At 34.7% G+C, this 23737-nt stretch overlaps 2 protein-coding genes and 1 pseudogene across 3 annotated transcripts in view; 2 read left to right on the top strand and 1 right to left on the bottom strand.

The window, feature by feature from the left end:
- The first annotated feature begins 185 nt into the window (after positions 1 to 185).
- Positions 186 to 5010, top strand: LOC110111018 (protein KRI1 homolog). 2 transcript variants are annotated; one of them, XM_028698786.1, is made up of 4 exons: positions 186 to 375; positions 589 to 2523; positions 3780 to 3854; positions 4592 to 4762. In XM_028698786.1, the coding sequence occupies exon 2, from the start codon at positions 683 to 685 to the stop codon at positions 2489 to 2491; it is 1809 nt and encodes a 602-aa protein (XP_028554619.1). In that variant the 5' UTR covers positions 186 to 375; positions 589 to 682; the 3' UTR covers positions 2492 to 2523; positions 3780 to 3854; positions 4592 to 4762. The 2 variants fall into 2 exon arrangements, with proteins under 2 accessions (XP_028554619.1, XP_020698362.1); XM_020842703.2 differs by lacking the exon at positions 4592 to 4762 and adding an exon at positions 4869 to 5010 and having other exon boundaries at positions 187 to 375.
- LOC110111019 lies at positions 2530 to 3753 on the top strand (annotated as a pseudogene).
- A 2380-nt stretch (positions 5011 to 7390) lies between the features above and the next one.
- LOC110111020 (putative E3 ubiquitin-protein ligase RING1b) overlaps positions 7391 to 23737 on the bottom strand; it is a 27737-nt gene continuing 11390 nt past the window's right edge. Inside the window, exons 4-9 of the mRNA XM_028698795.1 lie at positions 19427 to 19508; positions 19154 to 19271; positions 9555 to 10061; positions 8739 to 8855; positions 8443 to 8637; positions 7391 to 7913 (exon numbers count right to left, since the gene is read on the bottom strand). Coding sequence (XP_028554628.1) covers positions 7875 to 7913; positions 8443 to 8637; positions 8739 to 8855; positions 9555 to 10061; positions 19154 to 19271; positions 19427 to 19508 — 1058 coding nt within the window. The 3' untranslated portion in view covers positions 7391 to 7874. The remainder of the gene's footprint in view (positions 7914 to 8442; positions 8638 to 8738; positions 8856 to 9554; positions 10062 to 19153; positions 19272 to 19426; positions 19509 to 23737) is intronic.

Below are 23737 nucleotides of genomic sequence, written 5' to 3'. Positions count from 1 at the left end.
TATATATCAAATAAGTTAATTATATTAATATTTAATTATTAATTATTCAATTAAGTTAATTTAGATAATTAATTTTTACACTAATTATACTATTAACTATTTAATTAATTTACTTAATTATTAATATTTTAAATTATATTAATTAAGTTAATCGATAGTAGTTTAATAGGCGTCTAGGGTTTGCCATTCGTCTTCTCTTTTCGTCGGTGCTGTTCGGCTTCGTTGCTTCGCAGGAGGTTTAGAGATTGCACGCGTCGCTTCTTCGGCTCCTTCGTGCTGTTCGACTTCGCTCCTTCGACGACTTTCACTTCCTGTCGGATCGGAAGTTACGACATTTTGATCGGAAGCAACAACGGCAGCTCGCTGGCTGTGAAGGTAACTTTCTCCCTTTCGCGCGCTTCTTCGGCCAAATCCCGTAAATCCGCCGAACCGAGGGATTTAGTAAATCCCGGATTTATGCCGTAAATCCTTAAATCCGGGATTTATCTATCGTGGAAAACCGTTTGGCTGGATTTAGCGTAAATCTCGCTGTAAATCCGATACCAAACAGCCTCTTAATGTCCGAAACCTGTCTTTCTTATGGCACAGAGGCGAAGAAGTTGCAGTGGGAGCTCGCTGTAGAATTCATCAAGCCGGAGTGTGAAGGCATAGGCGGGAGCTCTCTTCTTCCTTGCAATACGAGATGGGCATCAACCTCTTCGACGATGATGAACCCAGCACCGATGAAGCGGACTTGTCCAAGATTGAGATCAACAAGGATTTTGCTAAGCGATTTGAGTACAACAAGAAGCGCGAGGCTCTCCAGAAGTGCGAGGAGCTCAAGAAGCGCGGCGTCATCTCCGACTCCGACGAGTCTTCTGATGAATCCTCCGACGACGAAGAAGTAAAGGATGACTTCCAGTTCTATGATGCTCTTGTTAAGGTGAAGAAGAATGACCCCGCCATCATGCTAAAGGATGCGAAGCTTTTTGCCTCATCTTCTGAAGACGAAGAAGAAGAGGCAGAGGAGAACAAGTCTAAAGCAACCAAAAAGATGAAACCTTTGTACTTGAAGGACGTCATGGCTAGGCAATTGATTGAAGAGGGGCCGGAGTTTGAGGAAGAACCGCTGCAAAAGAACCCTAAGGTGTATAGCAGAGAGCAGGTTGAAGGCCTAAAGGCTTTTCTGCAAGCAGAGAAGGAAGCATTTGGGTCTGATGATGATCATGATGTGATAATTGAGCAGAAGGAGAGCGCTAGAAAAGACACTGACGATGATGAGGAAGTTGAGAGGATTCATAAGGTGGACGAATTCTTTGGAGAAGATGGGAATCTGAACGACGATGAGATGTTCTTGAAAAATTATTGCCTTAACACGATGTGGGTTGAGAAGGAGGACAAAAGAACTTATGATGATATTGGGGTTTCAGAGGATGATGATGAGCTGGAAAAACAGGAACAATATGAGGCAGAGTATAACTTCCGTCATGAGGAAGGGAAAGAGGATCGAGTTTTGGGTCATTCTAGGATTACAGAGGGTTCAGTGAGGAAGAAAAGCAGCAACAGAAAGACACAAAGGAAGAGCAAGGAAGAGAGGATGGCACAAGCAGAGTTTGAGAGGAAGGAGGAGCTGAAACAGCTGAAGAATTTGAAAAAGAAAGAGATTCAGGAGAAGCTTGAGAAGATTCGGGCTACTGCTGGGATTGGAGAGGAAAGTGCCTGCAATCTTGATGCGGCTTGCCTTGAGGAAGATTTTGACCCACAAGAATATGATAAGGCCATGAAGGAGATGTTTAGTGCAGATTATTACAATACTGAGGACGTTGATCCTGGTTTTGGAAGTGATGAGGGGGATGACCTAGAGAAGCCAGACTTTGAGAAGGAAGACAAACTTCTAGGTTTGACAAAAGGTTGGGATTCCGTTGATACAATGGAGGGGTTTGAGGGTATGAGAAATATAATGTTGAAGAGAAATGATGAAGAGGAAGAGCCCTCCCATGTGGAAGGTAAGAGGAAGAGAAAACGAAAGATTTCTTTGAGAGAAAAAGTGCAACTTGACAAGGAACTGGATGAGTATTATAAGTTGGACTACGAGGGTACCATTGGAGATCTGAAAACTAGATTCAAGTATAGGTCCGTGCCAGCTGATTCATATGGGCTACAGACCGAGGAGATATTAATGGCCAATGAAAAAGACTTGAATCAGTATGTTTCACTCAAGAAGTTAGCACCTTACCGTGAGAAGGAATGGAAGGTGACATATCACCAAAAGTTGAAGAAGAATATGATTCTACAAGGAGTGAAATTAGATGGTAAAATTTCTAGCAAGAAACACAGGACAGGAGAAATCAAACTCGCCGGAGATATAGATAAATTAGGGGAAGCTAATGGAGATGCAAATGCCTCATCCAAGCGCAGCAGAAAGAGGCACATGCATGCCCACTTGAAATTGTCCAAATCTCGGTTAATTGCTTATGGAAAGATCCCCTCTAAGTCCCAGAACAAGCATTAACACAGGAGTTTAGAAAAAAACTTCCGTGAAAGGTTGGTTTTTTGTGAACCCAAAGATTGATTTTGGCCAGAAAAATACCTTTTTACTACTAGAATATGTCTACAATGCAGGAAATAAGTTGCTCTAGTCTTCCTGTCATAATAACATACTTTTAATTGAAAAAACCAACGCATGATAAGGAAGCTGTTTGTTAGCTGTACTTATATATGTTTTTTTCATGTAGCAAACTATATGTATCCATTGCAAGTCATGGTTGAATGAGTGCTGATTCTTTCATTTATCACTGCATAATGAAATGAAGAAACTCAAGATACCATTTTGAGAGTTGTAAAGCAATTTCTTCTTTGGCATTCTTAATAGCTATTCATGGATCATCAGACGCTCTCAGCATCAGTTACTCTATTATTCCTTTTATTCATAGCAAATCCAGTCAGGTCAGATTTAACTGCTCACAAACAAGCTCTCCTTGCTTTTGCTGCTGCAATACCCCATGGCAGGAAACTCAACTGGAGTTCCAATACTCCGGTTTGTTCTTTGTGCACTAGACCAAATCCGTGTTATTAGTCTAAGCCTACTCGGGGTTGGTCTCCTTGGCCCAATTCCTGCAAACACACTTGGAAAGCTTGATGCTCTTCAGGTTCTAAGCCTCCGATCCAATGGCCTTGCCTCTAATATTCCTCCTGATGTCCCATCAATTCCTTCTCTGCACTCACTCTTCCTTCAACATAACAATTTATCTGGTGACATACCCAATTTGCTCACACCAAACCTTAACCTTCTTTGACGTTTCTTATAACTCTTTTATAGGAGAAATTCCCTTAGAAATCCACAATCTAACTCACCTAACTGCATTGTATTTACAGAACAACTCCATCAGATAATATCCCTGACCTCAAGCTACCAAAACTAAAGCATTTAAGTTTGAGCTTTAACAATCTTAGTGGGTATATACCAATCTCCCTCTAAATCTTCCCAAAAGAGTTATACTTCTGGAAATAACCAGATGGCAAGAATATTCATACGATGTCTAAGTTAAGATGGAAGTGGCAAGTATACGAGTATACAATGTTAGTAAATAGTTAATATATTCTTAAAATGTACTTAATCGAAAGCTTATAGTATGATAAACAGTAATGTTTGCATTAAAGAATTTATAATTACTTATATCTGAATGTCAACTTTTGTCATGTAGAAATATGTTCAATTACTTGTACAGATAGATTGGCATATCTTAATTTTTTATGAATAAGGCATTTTTCTGTTGGTGTAACCTATTTTCATTTTTCAGCTAACTTAAGATGGGGATTCATGTATGCTGTGGCTCCTGAAAAGAACTGCTGAAGAAGAGCCGTTGAGGAAGAAGGTAAGTCCATTACGTTTGCAGCTAATTATAATCAATTGTTGGAAAAAAGGTCAACTTTTTAACAGTCAGTTGAATGCATTTTAGTTCAGGATAAATTTTCACAATCAACTGAATGCCTTTTAATAAAAGTTGCACTTTAATGGTATGTTGTGTACATTAAGCATGTTAGTATGTTACAGAACTAGAATTTTTTGTTCTCTGTTTGTGTAGATAGCATCACTGCTTCATATACAATGAATAGAAAGATTTTCTATTTGCTATCAAATAATGGGAATTCTTGTTGAAATGAATCAAAATATTACTTAGCCAATTTAGTTTGCATGAACAGTGTTCATGGTATAAACAATTAAATTCTTGTTTTTTTTTGTTAGAATAATGGGAATTCTTGTTGAAATGAATCAAAGGCCATGCATTAAGATAACAAATGGTTACATGTAAGAAGCAAAATGTAAATTAATGCCCGCATTGTTCAATAAAAAAACAGAGCAACAGGCCAGATAATGAACAATTGAAAGAGCAATAGGGGCCGACAAAACATAAACAAATTTGATTAAAGAGCTCAGAAGAAACATCATAAATGCATTTTGTAGATAAATTCTAATGGAAGCATTATTCTTTATTTTGCTGTTAGGAAAAAAAATTAGTTCATTACTTTTGGAGCAAAATTTTTATTAGGATCCAGGACAACATTAACTAATTTGCAAGTCAATTTTGAAATTTTTTTTTTTTTTTTGCATAAATTTTTCTATTTTGCAAGATAGCAATCAGCAGAACTAAAAGAAATTATCTTGTAATATTTAGAGCTATTTTGTAGAATATTTAGAGATGAGTTGTAAAACATTTTAAATTGTCTTATATTTGAACTTTTTTTTTTTATCCAGACTTTTTAAAATGTGCATATGATTAAAGTCTTGTTTGGGACAGCTTTTTTACTGCTTTTAAAAGCAGCTTTCTAGTACCTAAATTTATTCCTGATGATATCTTGACAATTGTTGCACATATGCGCTTTTGCAGGTCATCATAAAATTATTAACTAGCTTAAGGAAGCTATGGTTTGAATGTTGCTGTGCTTGTTTACTTGTGGCTCATCATGATTTGTGTTTTTCATGTATTTTGAAGGAAATTTTTGTATACTTCATGCTTGTAGTTTGTGTTATTTTTTATATAGAAATAATTTATGTTGTTGTTAAATGATTATTTTTTGTTAGATCAATATGAGTTATGATAAAATTCATGATGTGTGGATAATATGAGATAGAAATGTAACAAGTGACATTATACTTGCTTTACTATAGATTATAATCTTATAAGAAAAGCATAATTGGAGTTGAACTTGTTGCCCTTCCTCAATTTGGTGTGGAGGGTAGACGAGTTTTTCTTCTAAGTGTTTGGAAGAGAAATATTCTATAATTAGTAGAATAAATATTGAGTATATTATATATAATTTTAGTGGAATTCATTATATAAATTAATTAAGATATCAGTGATAAATTTTTGTGGGAGTTTACATTTGATTGTTAGAATAAAAAGATAAATTATGATAAAAAAATATATTGTAAGTTTAATGATAAATTTTATAAAATTTTAATTTGGTTGATCATTTTATGTGGATTAAAATGCTAACATATAAAAATACCTTTAAGTTACATGGATAAATGTTCAAAATAATTTACTATAATACAGTTTAACCTCCCAATACTCATCAAGAATCAAAATATCAAATCAAAATAATTGAGAAAATAGCATGAAGATGAAGATGAAGATGATGATATTACTAAAAAAACAATTACCTTAAAACTTGTTCACGAAATTTTTTAAAACTATAAAACGTGATAAATTCATTTGCAAAAATATCACAAACAAGAATGTGCCTTTCGTGTTTTATCACATATAATTAAAAAGTATTATAGAATAAAAATTAATTGTAATTAATTTATACAAGGTATATATGATTTATTTTTAGTTAAATATCTATAAATTTTAATTAATTTTAAATTTATTAATTAATAATGATCATATCATTAAGTAATAATAAATATATAATATTTATATTATATATGCTCATTATTTTTATAATCAAATATTAATTGAATTTTTAACGTGCTTATTTATATAGAATTGAGTTTTTGTAAGCTTTGGGTCAAAATTATTCATGAGTTCTAAGCAGTATTGTTGATAAACATAAATGAGCCAAATATATAATTATTCAAATTTATTTTTTTAAACATCAAGTATTTATTAAAAAAGGTAAAGCCTGCTTGATTACTTAATTGAGTTATCAAGAAAAAAAAAATAATGAGGAAAAATCTAGAAATTATTAATGCTTATAAATGCAAATAATTGATAAAACAATTTATTAAAAATATTGAGGACCAGGTCAATCTTGAGGTTATGGATCCTAAAAGAATTTAGCTGTGCTTTCTGATTGGCCAATGTTTCAAAAAAATTTCCCCTAAAAATCTGAAATTAGCCTGTTGCTCACTAACATATGAGATAACTTTGTATCTTCCAAAAAAAAAAATCACAATAAATCAGATAAAATTTACACAGATCAATAAAAAAAAAAAAAACGGCATTTGATACCCGTATTTGCTTCCGACGGTTTAGGGAACTTTTATTACGTCCGGTGTAAGGATGTAGAGGAACGTCCGGTTGAAGGTAAAATCCCGGCAAAAAACTCGGTATTTGCTCGGTACAACTAGGTATTATTTGATAATAACGAGGAATACCACTCTCTGAAGACCAATACCGAGTTATACCGAGCTGTACCGAGAAATACCGAGTTGTACCGGTAAAACTTTTGTATAACTCGGTATTGCTCAATATAGTTCGGTATAACTCGGTATTGGGTCTTCAAATGATGGTATTCCTCGTTATTGTTTGGTATTGCTTGGTATTTGCTCGGTACAACTAGTTTTTTGGCGGGATTTTGCCTCCGACCGGACGTTCCTTTACGTCCTGTCGGAGAACGTAATAATTGTTCCGGTTTAGGACTTCTGCGCCCTTTGATGAGATCGCAATTTCTGTTAAATAAATAAGTCCTACAGACTACAGTCTGCGCTATCAAAAGAATATGGTTGAAGAGGATTGCAGGTCCACCAAAACTCCCTTCACCCGACATATTGGGGCAAATAAATACATATGAAGGATATCTACAACAGCAAAATAACTTGCAAAATATCTGCGCTTTGTTCTAGTTTTGATAGATTAAAGCTTCGTTTAAGATAACTTTTGACTATTATTTTTTTGTTATTTTTATTAAATTTTCATGCTAAAAATTTACTTTTGAAAGCATTAAGAAAACTATCCCAAATGAAACTTAAATATTTGCTTTCTTAGAGGAACTCGTTCAGCATCCCTCCAATGTAAGCAACAACGCTCAAGTCACAATCAATTAATTGCAAGCATTTGGAGATAGTTCAGTTCAACAAATTGCACCAATAATAGAATTAGTTCCAGATTTGATGACTGAATTAGCAACATAATTAAAGTCGCACTTAAGGATTGAAAAGAATTATATGAAAACAATGAAAATGTTGTTCGAGAAAGGGAAGGGATTTATACGTGAAATGCTTACATGTTTGGAATCTCTATTGCATACGGAATGTCAGAATCCTGAGGTCCTCTGATCATCTTGCAAAGATTACAAACGCAATTTATGATGTCATATATAAAATTCAACGAGTACAAATGGCCTTTCTAGAGAGATTATTACATGTGGAGTCCAGACACACACCATTGCGCTTTTATTATTCACTACTGTGCTTTTACTATTCGTTGTCACAAAGACAAACATTTCTCTGTGTCCGGACTCCACACGTAATAATATCTCACCTTTCTATATATATTTTTCTTTTATATACACCAATGTATATAATATATTGCAATCAACTCTATGCTACGACTTTTTTTTTAGGCATTTAAATCAATTAAGACAAATTCACACACTAGCTTCGAATATAAAACCTCCTGCAACTATCTCACCATGGTAAGATCGAGCTAGAAATAACTGGTAGTTACCTACATGTCTTTTCTGACATGGATACGGTAAATTAGTTCCTGAAAGAAGCCAAAGTAAATTTGCTTCAGATAGAGTAAAATATTATCCAGCTGAAACTTTGAAAATTAAAATAAATTATAAATGGGAAATGCTTGGTCAAACGCATAGCATGAAATCTAAAGATCCATCGGATGGATGACGTGTAACATGTACATACCATGCTATCCATTACAGCGATTTGAAGATTTTATCTAAGCTGAGTTTTGAGGACATCATATCATTACTCAAAAATCATATATATATATATATATATATACATACAACAACAACAATAACATCAAGCCTTTATCCCACTACGTGGGGTTGGCTATATGAATCATTTTTCTCCATTGTGTTCTATTAAAGGTCAAATTCTCGTTTAAATCTAATAAAGAAAAGTCATTCCTAATATTTTCTAACCAGGTCTTTTTAGGTCTGCCTCTACCTCTTAACATAAGTTAAATCTAATACCTCTACTCTCCTAACCGGGTCATTGGAAGGCTGCCGTTATATATATATTACACAGTCAGATAATTTGAGAATCCTCACCAGATCACCTTGGCTAGATGTGAAAGAAGTCAGCAATCCAGCAAGAGATTCTTCTTCCCCCAATATCTGCATTTCCTCAAAGGCATCAAATGGGACCTTCTCAACTTGTTTGGACGGCTGAAAGGTAAGACTTTGAGGGTTTCTCACAAACACGTCAATCCCTTCAACCTGTTCTGATGTTTGAATAGCAATAAACTGCAAAAGTTCATAGACATGTACATATTGGAGTAAGTAATTACTATTTAATTATTTAGAAAAGAAAACTTTAAAAAGGATGGATGGGAAGCAATATTCACTTGTCGTATGTGTCTAATTTGTAAGGTTGATGGGCAGTAAAGATAAGGATTTTTTAATGGCATGTTCTGTTCGTTCAAAGGAAGCAGCTTCAGATGTACGTCAACCTGAGAAGGAATAAAAACAATGATTTAAGACTTCAAGAGTTCTTAAATTTTTTATAAGAAATTAGTCGCATGTAAGATTCAAGTTCTCAAATTCTTACAAGAATTTTTTTTAAGATTAAGTTCTTTAACTATTATAAGTACTCGAAACATGCATAATGAGTTCTCTAACTCTTGCAAGAACTCGTATCATAAATTATGTAAAAGAAATCGAAACGAAAAAATATGAATTTACATTAGTCTTGAATCCACAAGATCTTAAACAAAATGATTTTCACAAGCTTTTAATCGGAAGAAAGCATACCTTGATTCATATTGAATTCGTTGAATTCCAAACTACGGTTTCTCTCCGTTTTCCCTTTCATTTTCTTCTTTCATGAGTTAATTCTCTATGGAACAAACTAACTCCTCATAATGAAAGCGAGAGAGAGGACCGGTAGTTATTTCCTACTGTTTAGTCATAATAACCACTCATATGAGTTATTTGATCAAACGGTCCATAAACGATTGATCAAATTATTTCTTCTTGACCAATAAGATTTCATATAATAATTAAATTTCAATAATTTAAATATATGAGTCACTTAATGGCTTATATAATTAAATATACATAAATAATTATTGTGACATCTCGCATAATTATTATATTTAATTATTCTAACAAATGAATTTCAAAATAAAAGTATGGAACTTCCCTAATTGATAGCGTCATACCTTATCTTCATTGTCATCTAAATTATGCAGGTATTCTATCAACCTGGCTAATCTTGGAGCCCTTGCAAATCTTCCATTAGAACCATTACCGCTACCATGCCGAGTTTGGCTACGAACACCACCTTTACCCCATGAAAGTTCTTTGCTCCCCGCTGGCAAAGGGGAAGTGTGGATCATCTCTGTAGATCCAAGATCTAATCTAGCTGTGGAAGATCCAGGAACTATCATTCGCCTTCTCTTGTGTATTCTATCAGTATAAAGCTCCTCTGAAGAGGAGGAGAGTTTAATGGCATCATTGCCCTCAGCATCTTCATCATAATCAGAAAGTATAGGTGAAACATTACGAGCAGCAGATCTACTTCGTCTGGGATAGTAACTATTTTTTCCAGGCTGGTAACCGCCTTGAGATCTTTTCGTACGAGCAACAGCAGTAACTTTAGGTGTTGAGCTTCTTTGGCCAAGTGCTCCTGACTGTTGTAGAAATGTCTTAATCATGGAAGCTTGAATCTGCTTAGGATGTATATTTTTAAGTTTGGAATACGTGTAACATTCAAAGGTAATATAAACAATTACTTGAAGAGTGTTAAGATAGATAAAATTTCGAGCAAAATCAAATGACGTTAAAGAAAATACACATCAAAGATCACAATCACAAGACATAAGTTTAAATGATTCGATGATATTCAACTACAAGTAAAACCACAAAAATTTCAAATGCATTAATGACCCTTCTCTATGCCAAGGATAGAAGAAACGAAATGATAGATCTATCACTTTTTTAAAGCCCTTAACCACTAATCTTTAAAAGATTACAAAAGATGTTGATGTTACTATTATCATCATCTCTCTTCGACCACTCTCTTCGACCACAAGAGCTTATCCCTACTATAGCTTTAAGCTCAAGCCTCTCTCTCTTTCTCTTCTCTATTCAATTGTGGCTAAAGGAAACAAATACAATGGAATCTTAATACTTGAGGCGATAGATACCAAACTTAGAATTTATTAGGTAGATGATGCTAGGTATCATAATATAAATGTTGGGGATGAGGAGTAAACACCACAACAACGAATCAAGCAAGAAAGTAAAAGCAGCGGTAAGTAAAGGACACCAGGATTTTATGTAGAAAAACTCAAATTAGGGAAAAAACTACGGAACCACACCAAGAAATTCATTATGAAAATGGGGAGAAATAAGTATAGATCTCTCTTCACTCTCGCTCTCTTATTCTTTCTCTTATCACATGCACCATTCTCTATGTCTAACATAACTAAAAATACAAGAGAAAGCCAAGTAAATAACCTTAAGGGACGCAACCCTTCTGAAAAATGAAAAAAAAAAAACCCGTCCAGTATGTCTTGCAGGGTTGAGACGCCAGTTTGGGGTGCTACGGCTCTCAAGCCTCTGTTTGATGACCCTGCGGCGCTGAACTTGTAACATTGCTGCGCCTAATCCAGAGTGGCTTAGCACTCTGCTCTCTGTCGATCAGCGCTGAGGTGGTCAGGAACACAGCGTCAGGCGCTCGGGTACATAGCGCCGGGGCATATGAAAATAAAAAGAATTTAAGACCATCTTTGCACCTGAACCCAAATAGGGGGTAAAGCCCCCGCACCTCCCAGCAAGCACAACAAACTTGAGGCCCGAGGAAACAAAATAACTCGATTGATCAACACAGTTAGATTCCACACATAACAATAAATATTGGGAAAATGATGATAAATGTAAAATTTATGAGAGGCAGATAGAGGATAGTATGCAAAAAATCTATTTGAGTTGGAATTAAAAAATTTATCTTCATATGTTAATTATCTACAACTTAGAAAAAAAAAATTATGTACATGTTCAATGATTGGTTATTGGTGGAATTTTTATATCTTTAACGAATTTAAATATTTTGTGATCGAGTGCAGCATAAAAAATCACACATTATTTTAGGGGATTAAAATACTATTTTACTATGAACTCAATAATAAAACTTGCATTTTTTAATTTAACTAGAAAATTTTCTCCAAGGGTTTATTTTATTTTGAGGCACATGTTCTCCATAGAGACAATCCCTAATGATTAATTATATCCCACAAATTTTCCCTTTAAAAAATTTTGATTAAAATAATAGTTTGCATCAAATTATCAAAATATTGCCTAACACTTAATGCACTTATAAGAAATTTGTGTCAAAGATTTTGTCCTTAGAATTTCAAAGGTGATTGGATCAATTTAAATATAATTTTTAAATGGACATTAAAGGGAGGAAATGTTGGTACTTATTCTAAGAAGCTCAGAGGTACTCAAAATTATGATATGCGAGGTTTCACATTTTAAATTCAAATTTCCATCAAAGTTAACCAATTTAATTTATAATATTAATTTATATTGAGATAACACAATTTGAAGGAAATGCCCAAAAATGTAAGGGATTTCAATGTAAAAAAAAAAAGAACATTGACCTCAAACACTTATCTAAGGTGAGAACAACCGATAAGTAGCACTTCTAATCTAAATTTAGCGGAATACAAGGAACTTACGAACTTAAAACCCCTCCTGGAGTTAAGTCAGTTTGATTCTGGACTTACAACCTTGCCTAGAAAAAATTGTCAGCTAAACCTACCTAAGTGTTTTTAAAATCATACAAGTCTGATCTCAATTTATATGCAAGATATTTTAGGTTATTTCGATTTTAAGAAATAAGGTTTAGCCAAGATGTCTGACTAAGTGACTATCCACATATTTACTCACAATGCAATTTTTTTATCATCTAATCCTTAACATGAGGTTTTTATTCCTATATGCGACTCACTAGGCTATGATATAATATTCATTAATTTAGTATATGGGTTGATGCTAATTTGAAAACACACACATATGGATAAGCCATAAGTTAAATGGTAAGTTGCAGACTCAAGATCCATAAGAAGACTTCGAATTATTTTATTTTTAAATGAAAATGTTGGCTTATTTTTTAATAATCCATGCAATTTTTGTTTGAAAAATTTATTATTCTATAGTTTATTTTAAATTACTTACATTTTAATCAATAAAAAATTTCTATTCCTGTGAGCTTGCCACATAAAACGTCCAAGCCACCACCAAACAAAATAAGAGAAAAAACCTAGAAAAAAATATATGTATTTCGAATGCACGCTCAAAAGAAACAAGCAATCAAGTGAATAAAAATCCTCCTCATTTAAATTCGGCCTTAGGCCCACCTGAAAGGAGGTGGGATTCCCCCTTGTTTGCCTGGCTTCCGCGCCTGGCGTAGACCCACCTTGTCCTAAAGGGACCGATCTATCAATACTCCACTCCCAAAGACTCGCCTTGTCCTGAAAGTGGAAAGATGGAAATTGTTGCTTCACCCTCTTGTATGGCTCCCATGTGGCATCATAGTCGGGTAGGTTCTTCCATTTTATCAGTATTTCCTTGATCCCTCATCCTTGTCACCCCTTTTAGCTTTAGTGGTTTCAACACCACCTCCAAATTATCTGTTAGTGTAATGGGTAACTCTGCACTGGATGTATGATCCCCGATAGCTGTCCTCAACTGTGACACGTGGAACATCAAATGTATAGTAGCAATTGGGATAACTTCAATTAATAAGTCACTGCTCCAATCCTTTCCAATATCTCATAAGAACCAAAATATCTTGGGGGCAGCTTCTCATTTGTCATGTTAGCTACCATCTTTTATCTGTAGGGACGAAACTTCAAGTAGACTCTATCCTCTATCTCAAATTGGATGTCCTTCATGCGCCCATTCGTCTACTTTTTCATTATTTGTTAAGCCCTCAACAAATGTCTTTTTAGTTCAGCCAACACCATATCCCTCTCCTCTAAGTACTGCTCTATCGAAGAGACTGGTTTGCTACTATGCCCAACATGCACCAAGTGAGGTTGATCCCTTTCGTATAACACTTTGAAATGAGTCATCCGTAAAGCCGAATGCTATAACGTGTTATACCAGTACTCCGCCCACACTAGCCACTTAGCTCACAGCTAATGTGTCTTTGAAGCAAAACATCTCATGTACGTCTCAAGGCTCCTATTTACCACTTTCATCTGCCTGTCCATCTGGGGGTGGTAAGCGGAGCTCCTCTTTAATAATTTCCCCTGTCGTTTAAGCAGCCCCCTCAAAAAATGATTGAGGAACACCTTATCTTGACCGAGCATTATAGACTTTAGTATCTCATGCAATCTGACCACCTCTTTGATGAAGACTGCTACCACTATCATTGATGTGTACGGATGTCATGGAGGAATGAAATGAGCATACTTGCTCAATCTATCCACCACCATAAAAATTATTGTAAACCCCTCAGATTTAGATAACTCATTAGGTTGAAGTCTTGTCAATTTCTGTCCTTTTAAGAAGGAGAATCAGACTTTTACTTTAACCCGTGTAATATACTCGGATATGAAATTAAAAGTTTAATGTATTGATTAGAGAATACATAGAAATTTTAATTTTAAATACAAACATTAGTTCAACTTGCTTTTAACCCCCGCGTAGCATTCTTAAGCCCCATGATTGGAGCAGATACGAGAAATTTTGGATTTAAATGAAATATGTGAATTTTAAATAAAAAAGAAATAATCAAATTTTCAAATTTAGTTCATTTCATTTTTAATCTGCGCAACATTCTTGAATACAAAAATTAAAAATTTGAAATTGGTCAGAGCACGAGTGGGTTATTGATTTCAATTTAAAAAAAAAGGATTTTGGGGCAATTTGCTTTTATCCCCACTCATCATTCCTAGAATTTGTATTTGAATGTTTGGGATGATTGTCAGAGCACATGCAACTTTTTTTTATTTTAATATTTTGATACATTGTGCATACCTTTTTATGCATTTGCACAATATATTTGGACGTTTCACTATGCATTCCTGCAATACACTTACATAAGGCACTTGCACAAATATTGAAGCATTTACATGTACACACTTGCACGAACTTCGATGCACTTACACAATGTAATTCCACGGTCAATAGTATAGTTGTATGCCCTTTTGTGAAACACAAAGCATTTGCAAGTAATCGATGCAATTGCACTATTTATTTGGGGGATGCCTAAATAAGATTTCTTTCGGTGATTTAACATATCCCGCACACTTTGTTAAAATGATTGTGCAATCCCTGATGCACAACAGTGCATTGTTTTGTCTCATTTGAAAAGTATTTTTTCATGGGATGTATTATACGTTCACAAAGCATATTGTCAGCTCATAGGACATATATGAGCTCACTTTTTTATAATTATCATGTACATCACTTTAGGGCGCTTGTACACATGTAATGTATTATATATTTGACCACTTAACCCTTTTAGAGAATCATTCACATGCCTTCAACTATTTAAGATGTGTAAAGATTTGATGTGGCAATTGTACATGTGAATGGATAGGCATTGTAGCGTGCTAGTGACTTTGCATTTTAGATTCATCATTTCTCGCATTATGCCCACTTGTGCTTATGTCGCGGATCTAATTATGAGGATTATCAGTAAATATACGCAACATTTCATTTTGAAACTTCAAAAGATTGCCTCTGTCTTATGTTCGCTTGCGTACAAGTTTTATGGATTTGGTGTAGGGGTGAACTGGAATCTTAGCGCATTTTTTGCCTGCTCTCTATTCTACATATTTTTCATGTCCTCTCTTCAACACTTTTTTTTTCACTGTCCAATCTTCCACATTTTTGTTTACATTATTCTCTCTTATTAAGTGGGCCCCATGGATAATCAAATTTCATGTTATAAATAGAGGGCTCTTTGATTCATTTTCACCTATTGACGCACCAACACTTCTCCTCAAAGAGGCGTGCAGTGTCTGACACCGTATCCGACAAGACACTCGTCCGACACTCCTCCGACACGTGTCGGACACGCCGAAAACGTGTCCGATTAAAAAATATTAAAAGCAAATTGGACACGCGTGTCCGACACACGTATCTTAAATATTTTTAGGAATTTTTTTAAATATAATTTCTTGTATTTGCCGGGATTTAGACTAAATTTCTTATTTCCTATCCACAACACCAAATCAACGTCCGCACTTAATACCCAATCATTGAATATTCTTATTTTCATTTCTTTTTTACAATGAAGGTTCTTCATCTCCTCTCTCAGTGACTGATAAACGGCATCAACGTCTGATTCTCGACATCCTAATACTAATCATTTTAAGCACAAATTATAGTTAAATGACTTATTATTTCCAAATTATTTTAAAATTATACTTATTTAATTTTTATATACTATTTTTTAAATATAAAAACTATAATACCGTGTTCGTGTCTTATATTTTCAATAACTGATGTGTCCCGTGTCCGTGTCCGTGTCCGTGTCGTGTCGTATCCATGTCGTCGTGTCCGTGTCTGTGCATCATAATTTTCACCCCAAGCTCATTCACCGAGTGTGTTCTCAAATTCATCGAGTGTGTTCTCAAATTTCTAGGTCTTCATAAGAGTTAGACAATTATATTCTTGCCAATAGGTGAGTTCTCCAAATTCATTGGAAGTCCATGTAAGTTCAAATATTCTCTCCTTTTTACGGCTTCAATCTCATTCCATCATATTAGGAATTTTAAATTCAACTTAATATCATTTTAATATTTTATTTATGTACAAAAAATATTTTTATTTTTTCATATTCAGGTCCCCTATTAGTGCAAATTTTGACAATATTCCAACATCTTTTTCGTGTAGGGGAAATTATTGGGAATGTTATGCCTTCCCACCACGTTAAAAAAATGCGTGCATGATTGGTGTCCAAAGACATCATAGTCGTGGACTTCAATCACACCATACCAGAAAAGGTGTGTATAAGTTTTTATAACATGTTTGAAGGCTCACAATATTTACCCTCCACGCCAAAAATGACATGCAAGGTACTTAGAATTTTCCTGTCATACTACAAAAAACATGCATAGAGTTTGCTCGTTGCATCACAAGCATTGCCTACAAGTTTCCCCTGCCATTTTGCCTATTGCACTAAATGCGCTGCATTCAAGATTTTTTGAGTTTGCAAGTTTGATACCTTCGCGCACATTGCGGTGACAACAATAATGACGACTGGGAGACAACAATGCAAAACATACTCTATATATATATATATTCTCTTTTTTTTTCCTTTCTGATTTCTCTTTTTTTAATCTAGAGAGAGAACGAGAGGGGAAAAGAATTAAAGAGAGAGAGTGTGTTGAGGGAGAGAAGAGAGTAGTGAGCAAGAGGGTGAAGCAAAGAGAGATGGGAGTTGGGGGTAGGAGAGAAGAGAGAGAAATAAAGAAAAAGGGTTAGAGAGATAAAGAGGTTTATAGAGAAAACGAGATGAGAAAGAGTGAGAGAGATGACTCTCTCTATTATATAGGAGAGAGAAAGAGAGATAGAGAGAGGGTTGAGGTGGAGTGAGATAGAAAGAAATAAAGTGATTGAGAGAAAGAGATAACTCTCTATTAGAAAAAAGGAGGTAGAAAGAAATAGAAAGATAGAGTGAAGGAGAAACGGAGGATGTGGCTAGAATGGCCAGTTACAAGCTAAAGAAGAGGGATCGACAATAACTAGGCAGCAACAACGGCACGTCGAGCAAGTCGTGGTTGTTGTGCATGGAGGGCGCAGGCGAGGGGCTAGCTACTGTAGGGAGCCTAAGAGGAGGCTTAGGGCTTGCCGCAAGCTGGTTGAAGCCAATGTTGGACCTGGCTAGGGTTCCTCAGCGAGTATAACAGGCTGGGGACATACGACAAAGAGCAGGGCAAGGGATGGAGAGTGCTAGTTGATGAGAAATAGAGCGTGGGAGAGTCAGAGAGAGGGATAGAGGGAATTGGGGAGGGGAGGGGGGTTGTCACATGTAGATCAAGTACATGCGATGTGCATGGCATGAGCTGCAGCATGAACTCGACATGGAAGGGAATGGGGGATTAGGAATTGTTTGTTTTTATACTGTGAAATTATTATTTATTATTACATAATAATTTATTATTATAACTATTCATTTAATTTTTTGGAAAAAAAAATGTCATCATGCATGCAAATCGATATCGCATCATCACCTACCACATGTGAAATTTCTTTAGCTTTCGCCGCACGAGGACCCCAAGCAACATGGATGTTGATCTTGATTGTTTTTGTTATCTCTAAGACTCTAACACGTTGGCACAGTCCATGTCATGAATAAACGTTATTTGAGTTATTTCAATTTTCTATCAACGTGTTTTGGATTAATTTCACACGACATTGAGTCTTTCATTCGTTGTTTTCATCATACTTGGATTGGATCGATCCCAAAGTGATTATAGAGGTTCACATTGAACTCATTGATGTGATCAATAATAGATGCTCCTTTAGACATCCAAAGATTAAAAAAAATGTACACATAAGATGTACCTTTTTAACAAAAGAGGACATCTAATACATATTTCATAATGCCTTCATCACACCTGTTGTGGACTTCTCATTAAGAATGTTGAAGGCAACATTCTCAGTCAGATATAGAAAAATAACTTCTTGTGCTTGATGTCCATTAACTCTCACTCATATAGTCATATTAATAAAGCCAATAGCTCACACTCATCCTGCAATAGTAGAAGGTTTTGATTCGTTCAAAGGTTAATGAAGCTTTTTTGATAAAAATATTTTTCTAGTTGCACCTTCTAATAATCAAAATTTTGGCCATCAAATTTATTCTAAATATTTTCATCTTACATTGCTCATATATCTGTGAAGCTTAACTAAAAGCTCTGATAGCAACTGTTAGGATAATGATAAAATTTTGAACAAAATCAAATCAAAATGAAAAATAAATACGTAAAAAGATCACAATAAGAAAACAAACATTTTTACATAGTTCGGTGATATTCACTTATTTCTACGGTCACATAGAGATCCAATATTTTACTAAATTTTGAAAGAGTACATCAAATTTTTTTTTCATACACAAGAGATAAAGCTAGAGCCACAACTTCCTCTATATCAATGCCAGAGAAAATGCAACTACCTACGACAAAAATAAGGGAGGCATGTGGAGAATAAGATATTGTTGTTTATATTATAGCTTTGCTTTCTCAGCCGAGAAAACTTATTTCTCTTTTCTCAAATAAACAACAAAAGTTTCTCCCTATTATGACTGAAAGCTTAAGCCTTTTCTCTCTCCATATTTTATTTTTTTTTGCTTGTAATTGTGGCATGCTTCAACAAAATAGAATCGTCTTCTTGTAGTGCTTCAATGTGATAGAAAGTAAGTTTCAATTTATTAGATAAATAGTCGTAGGTATCATAACATAGATATTAGGTAAGTAGTGATATGTAATAAATTTATAGAAGTAGGCGGATGATAGTAGGTAGGAAACTTGTATGAGTTAGATGAAGTAAATTTATCTTCATATTTTAATAGACAGATCCAATTTTGATTGCTCGACAACCTACAAACATTTATTCTTCTCTTCTTCATGAAAGCCTGTCCTAAATCTTGATATCCAAGTCAAACATCATCTCCAATGAAAAAAGAAAAAGAATGAACACACCAAAGTTCAAAGATAAATCAGAATTTATTTGCGTTTAAATATAGTTCCACATGTATTAGTATGTCTAAAAGTCATTTTCATAGTGTGCTTACCTCCTCATGCTTTTCTATATCCGGGAATAAAGCCGCAATCAAGGCATCAAAGTTGGGATCATCTCTTAATGAACGCCTAGTTGCACAGCGAGTGCGACAAACTGGACATTCCTTGTTCCTGCAGAAGTTACAGTAAAGCTAAAAAAATAATATGTACATGCCACAATAATAATATAAAGAAGCTAATAAAATTATCCGAACAATGGGAGAAAAGCTATAGCATGGCGTGTATAATTTTTGATAGATAAATAATTAAGTAACTACATAGCTTACCCAAGTCGCATAGCTTTGTCAATACATTCTTTGCAAAAGCGATGTAGGCACTCCATAAATGCTCTAGTCTTCCGAATAATCTCTAGCACATAGTATAAATGAAAACAGTGAGAAATTTCCTTCAGAAACAAGGTTGCAAAGTCAAATGATATATCACTTTTATGCACATTGAATGTGTATGGATTATGCTTTCATTTTGTCCAGAAAAAATGACATGGCATTACAAGCACTTTGATAAAGCTAAAATTTTTTGCTTAACAATTTGAATTATTATAATGCCAGTTACAGTATGTTAAGGCTTTTGATGATTTGAGCTACTCTTTGCTCATTTTGTTCTATGATGTACTTAGTGCCTTGAACAATTAATTATTATTGTACTTTTTGATATAGGGGCTGGCAACAAATCAATCGATATTGTGTTCATTTACAATCCTGAGCAGCTTTCTGAAATGGTTATGCACAGGAATCTCATAACTTGACCAAAAATAGCCTATAAATCATCAACCACAGACTTTTCCACGCTCCACAACCAGAGTTACCAGAGACATGTAAAATATGCACTTGAAATTACCAGCAGTCATGCACTAGAACCCTACAAATATAATGTAGATTGATGATAGTTTACAGATTCTATGTATGACAACATATATACATGTGAAATAAAAAATATTTGATTTCATTATTTGCATAAAAACTATACAGTCTGATTTTGCACATACCATCACGGTGTGAGCATCTAGGTCCCCTCTTGCTACTTGATTGATGGATCTTTAAGAAATTGTTTTATTTCCTTTCTGATAATGTATTTATCAATGAATATTCCCTCCCTTTAATAGATCTTAGGCATAATATGAGCACAACACAGACGACATTGATAGCCAAGTGCTACACTCTTATTCACTCAGGGCTATGTGGACACCAGACTAAGCTCCCAACGACTAGAATAGTCCTAAAGGTTCAAGGCTTTGATCCTACTATTAAGGAGGAAGCAACTACATCATCAACAAAACATATTCCTGAAAAATATAAGTATATTCTCTCTTCTATAAGCCCTCATGGAGCAAGTAATGGGGACCCATTTTGCACTACTCTATATATATATAGAGGCAGGGTTTGTTGTTTGCTTCCTTTCATGTCCCATACTTCCACCAAACTTTCCATCCATGAGAACATTGATTTTTCTCTAGTAGCTTCTTCCTCTCCTATAAAGGCTGCTACACCTATGTTCCACGTAGGTGTTGGACTCAATTTTTGTGTTGAGTTGACTCAAATTGTGCCGAGCCGAGACCGATTAGGTCCAATCAAGCCCAATCGACTAGATCAAGTACGATCAAACTCAATTCAAGCCCAATTCAAGCCATTTGGTTCAATCCTGGCCTAATCCTTTGACTTTTCGTGTTTCCAAATTGAAAAATCCAAATCAAAGGCTGGGATTATCTTAATGCACTCACTTGAAGCTATGACGCATAGCGCACGGCGCCTAATTCTTTGGAGCCATGGCACATATCGCACGCACGGTGCGCCATTTTAAACATGCACAAACTATATAACAATTATAAAATAATAATCATGAATATGAAATATCATTAAAAATGAAAGACAATCTATCATAATAATGAAAGACAACCATAACATATATAAGTTCGACTAAGCAACATCCAAATATCTTATAATTCAAATATTACAATATTTATTTTAAAGATCAAATAAGAATTTAATCTACTCTTCTTGTGAATCATCATCATCAGCAAATGTTAAAAAAGTTTCATTATTTTCATCAGCATTGTCTCCTACTTCATAATCTTCTTCATCACTCTCATCATCCTCATTCTCAATAGCAACATCATGCCTAATTGAAGACTTCTTCTCTTTCCCTTAGATCTTTCCCGAATATTATAGCTTTTATCATAAACACCAATAGCCTTAGCAACACTTGTCTAAGTTAAATATTCCTCTCCAGCAATAAAGTCATTTTCTTTATCAAACTCATCATCTAATTTTCTTGTTAGCCACTAATTTCCATCATCTATCTATGTAAAAGAAATAGGTTCAATCACATCACGATGATTGAATCTCTGAATCAGTGCTCTATTATATTTCACATAAACTAAATCCTTTAAGCGACCATAATCCAATTTGCTTCTTCGTTTGCTATGAAGTTGTAATTAAAATATTATTACATTACTATATTATGAACATATATTAAAAAATAATACATACACTGTAAAATACTTACATGTTCAAAAATACTTCAATTGCATTAGGGTTAGGGTTATCTAGCAGTGTCTAGAGAGTTGGGAGAGATAAATCCTCCTCTCAAATTGAGGATTAATTGTATCTTGATATTTTCCTTCCAATTTCATCATTCACTATAATCTTATTATTGTTTTTCTGGATTTGTTGGAGATTTGTGGGGAGATATTGTTGAAATTCCTTCATTGATAAGTTCCACTTGAAGTCTACAAAAGTGTTTCCTATTAGACCCTTAAATGATCCTAACAGTTTTAATACCCTTAGCTCTATGTTCCCTTACATGATCCTAAGTGGACTAGTAGCTTAAGTCCTTATACATTCTCATTGAACATTGCATGATTCTAAGAGCCTTAGTGGTCTTAGCTCTAGGTTTCCCTTAGATGACCCTAAGTGGGCTAGTAAAGCCTCATACTTTCTTATTGACCCTTACATAAACCTAAGAATCTTAGTGGTCTTTGCTTTAGGTTCCCCTTAGAAATGTTTAAAATTGCGTATTCGGGTATTGAGGCGTTTTTCATTCATGTGTCGAGACGTAAGTCTCAAGGCGTTTTGAGGCGTAAGCCTCAAGGCATTTTGAGGCGTAAGCCTCAAAATCAAAAGATTGCGTAAACATAAAATAATAAATTTTTTATATACTAATGAGTGAATAAAAAATAAGATTGACTATAGTGACCTTAGCACCCTAGATGAAAATAAAGATTTATATTTTTATCGGCGTATTAGTAAAACTGAAGTTAGAGAGGCTTTAAAGAAAATGAAGGGTGGAAAAGCTGTTGGACCTGATGATATTCCAATAGAGGTGTGTAAATGCTTAGGAGATGAAGGAATTTCATGGCTTACTAAACTTTTTAATACTATTTTGAAGACTAAGAAGATGCCAGATGAGTGGAGAATGAGTGTGTTAATTCCTATTTTAAGAATAAAGGTGATGTACAAGATTGTGCGAATTATAGAGGTATTAAGTTAATGTGTCATACTTTAAAACTATGGGAGCGAGTTTTGGAGCATAGGTTGCGGCGTGATACTAATGTTTCTCAAAATCAATTTGGATTCATGCCGGGTAGGTCGACTATGGAAGCCATACATTTATTAAGAGGTTTGATGGAGAAATATAGAGAAAATAAGGAGGATCTACATATGATATTTATTGATTTAGAAAAAGCATATGATAAAGTTCCAAGAGAAGTGCTATGGAGAGTTCTTGAAAAGAAAGGAGTCTATAATGCTTATATTCAAATTATTAAAGATATGTATGCAGGAGCTATTACTTGTTTTCAAACACAAGGTGGTTTGTCCAAGTATTTCCCTATTTCGGTTGGGTTACATCAAGGATCAGCCTTAAGCCCATATCTTTTTGCTTTAGTCATGGATGTTCTCACTAGACATTTACAAGAGGATGTACCTTGGTGTATGCTTTTTGCTGATGATATTCTTCTTGTTGATAAGACTAGAGAGGGAATTGAAGGTAAACTTGAATTATAGAGGTCAACCTTAGAGTCTAAAGGTTTTCGCTTGAGTAGATCTAAAACAGAATATATGGAGTGTAATTTTAGTAGTAATAGACCTAGTGAGGGGATTGTGACTTTGGGCAATCAAGTCATCACGTTTTAGATATCTTGGATCTATTGTTCAGAGTGATGGTGAAATAGATGGAGATATTATTAGCAAAATTCAAGTTTGATGGTTGAAGTGGAGGAATGCATAGGGCTTGTTATGTGATAGAAATGTACCCCTCAAACTTAAGGGAAAATTCTATAAGATGGTAGTGAGGCCTGCAATGCTTTATGGTGCCGAATGTTGGCCATTAAAAGAGAAGCATAATACTAAGTTAAGTGTGACAGAGATGAGGATGCTCAGGTGGATGAGTGGCTTTACCCTTAGAGATAGGATACGAAATGAGCATATACGTGAAAAGGTTGGAGTAGCTCCAATAGAAGATAAGATTAGAGAAAGTCGCCTTAGATGGTTTAAAATTGCGCAATATGAGGCTCGCCTTGAGGCCCGCCTTTGCGCAATTCCAGTAAAAAACGCCTCGATGCTTACGCCTCGAGTTTTTTT

Source organism: Dendrobium catenatum, unplaced genomic scaffold (genome assembly GCF_001605985.2).
Source record: "Dendrobium catenatum unplaced genomic scaffold, ASM160598v2 fragScaff_scaffold_1132, whole genome shotgun sequence".
Classification (NCBI taxonomy): Eukaryota; Viridiplantae; Streptophyta; class Magnoliopsida; order Asparagales; family Orchidaceae; genus Dendrobium; species Dendrobium catenatum.
The sequence above is the reverse complement of the archived record's forward strand: the minus strand, read 5'-3'. Positions and strand labels throughout refer to the sequence as shown.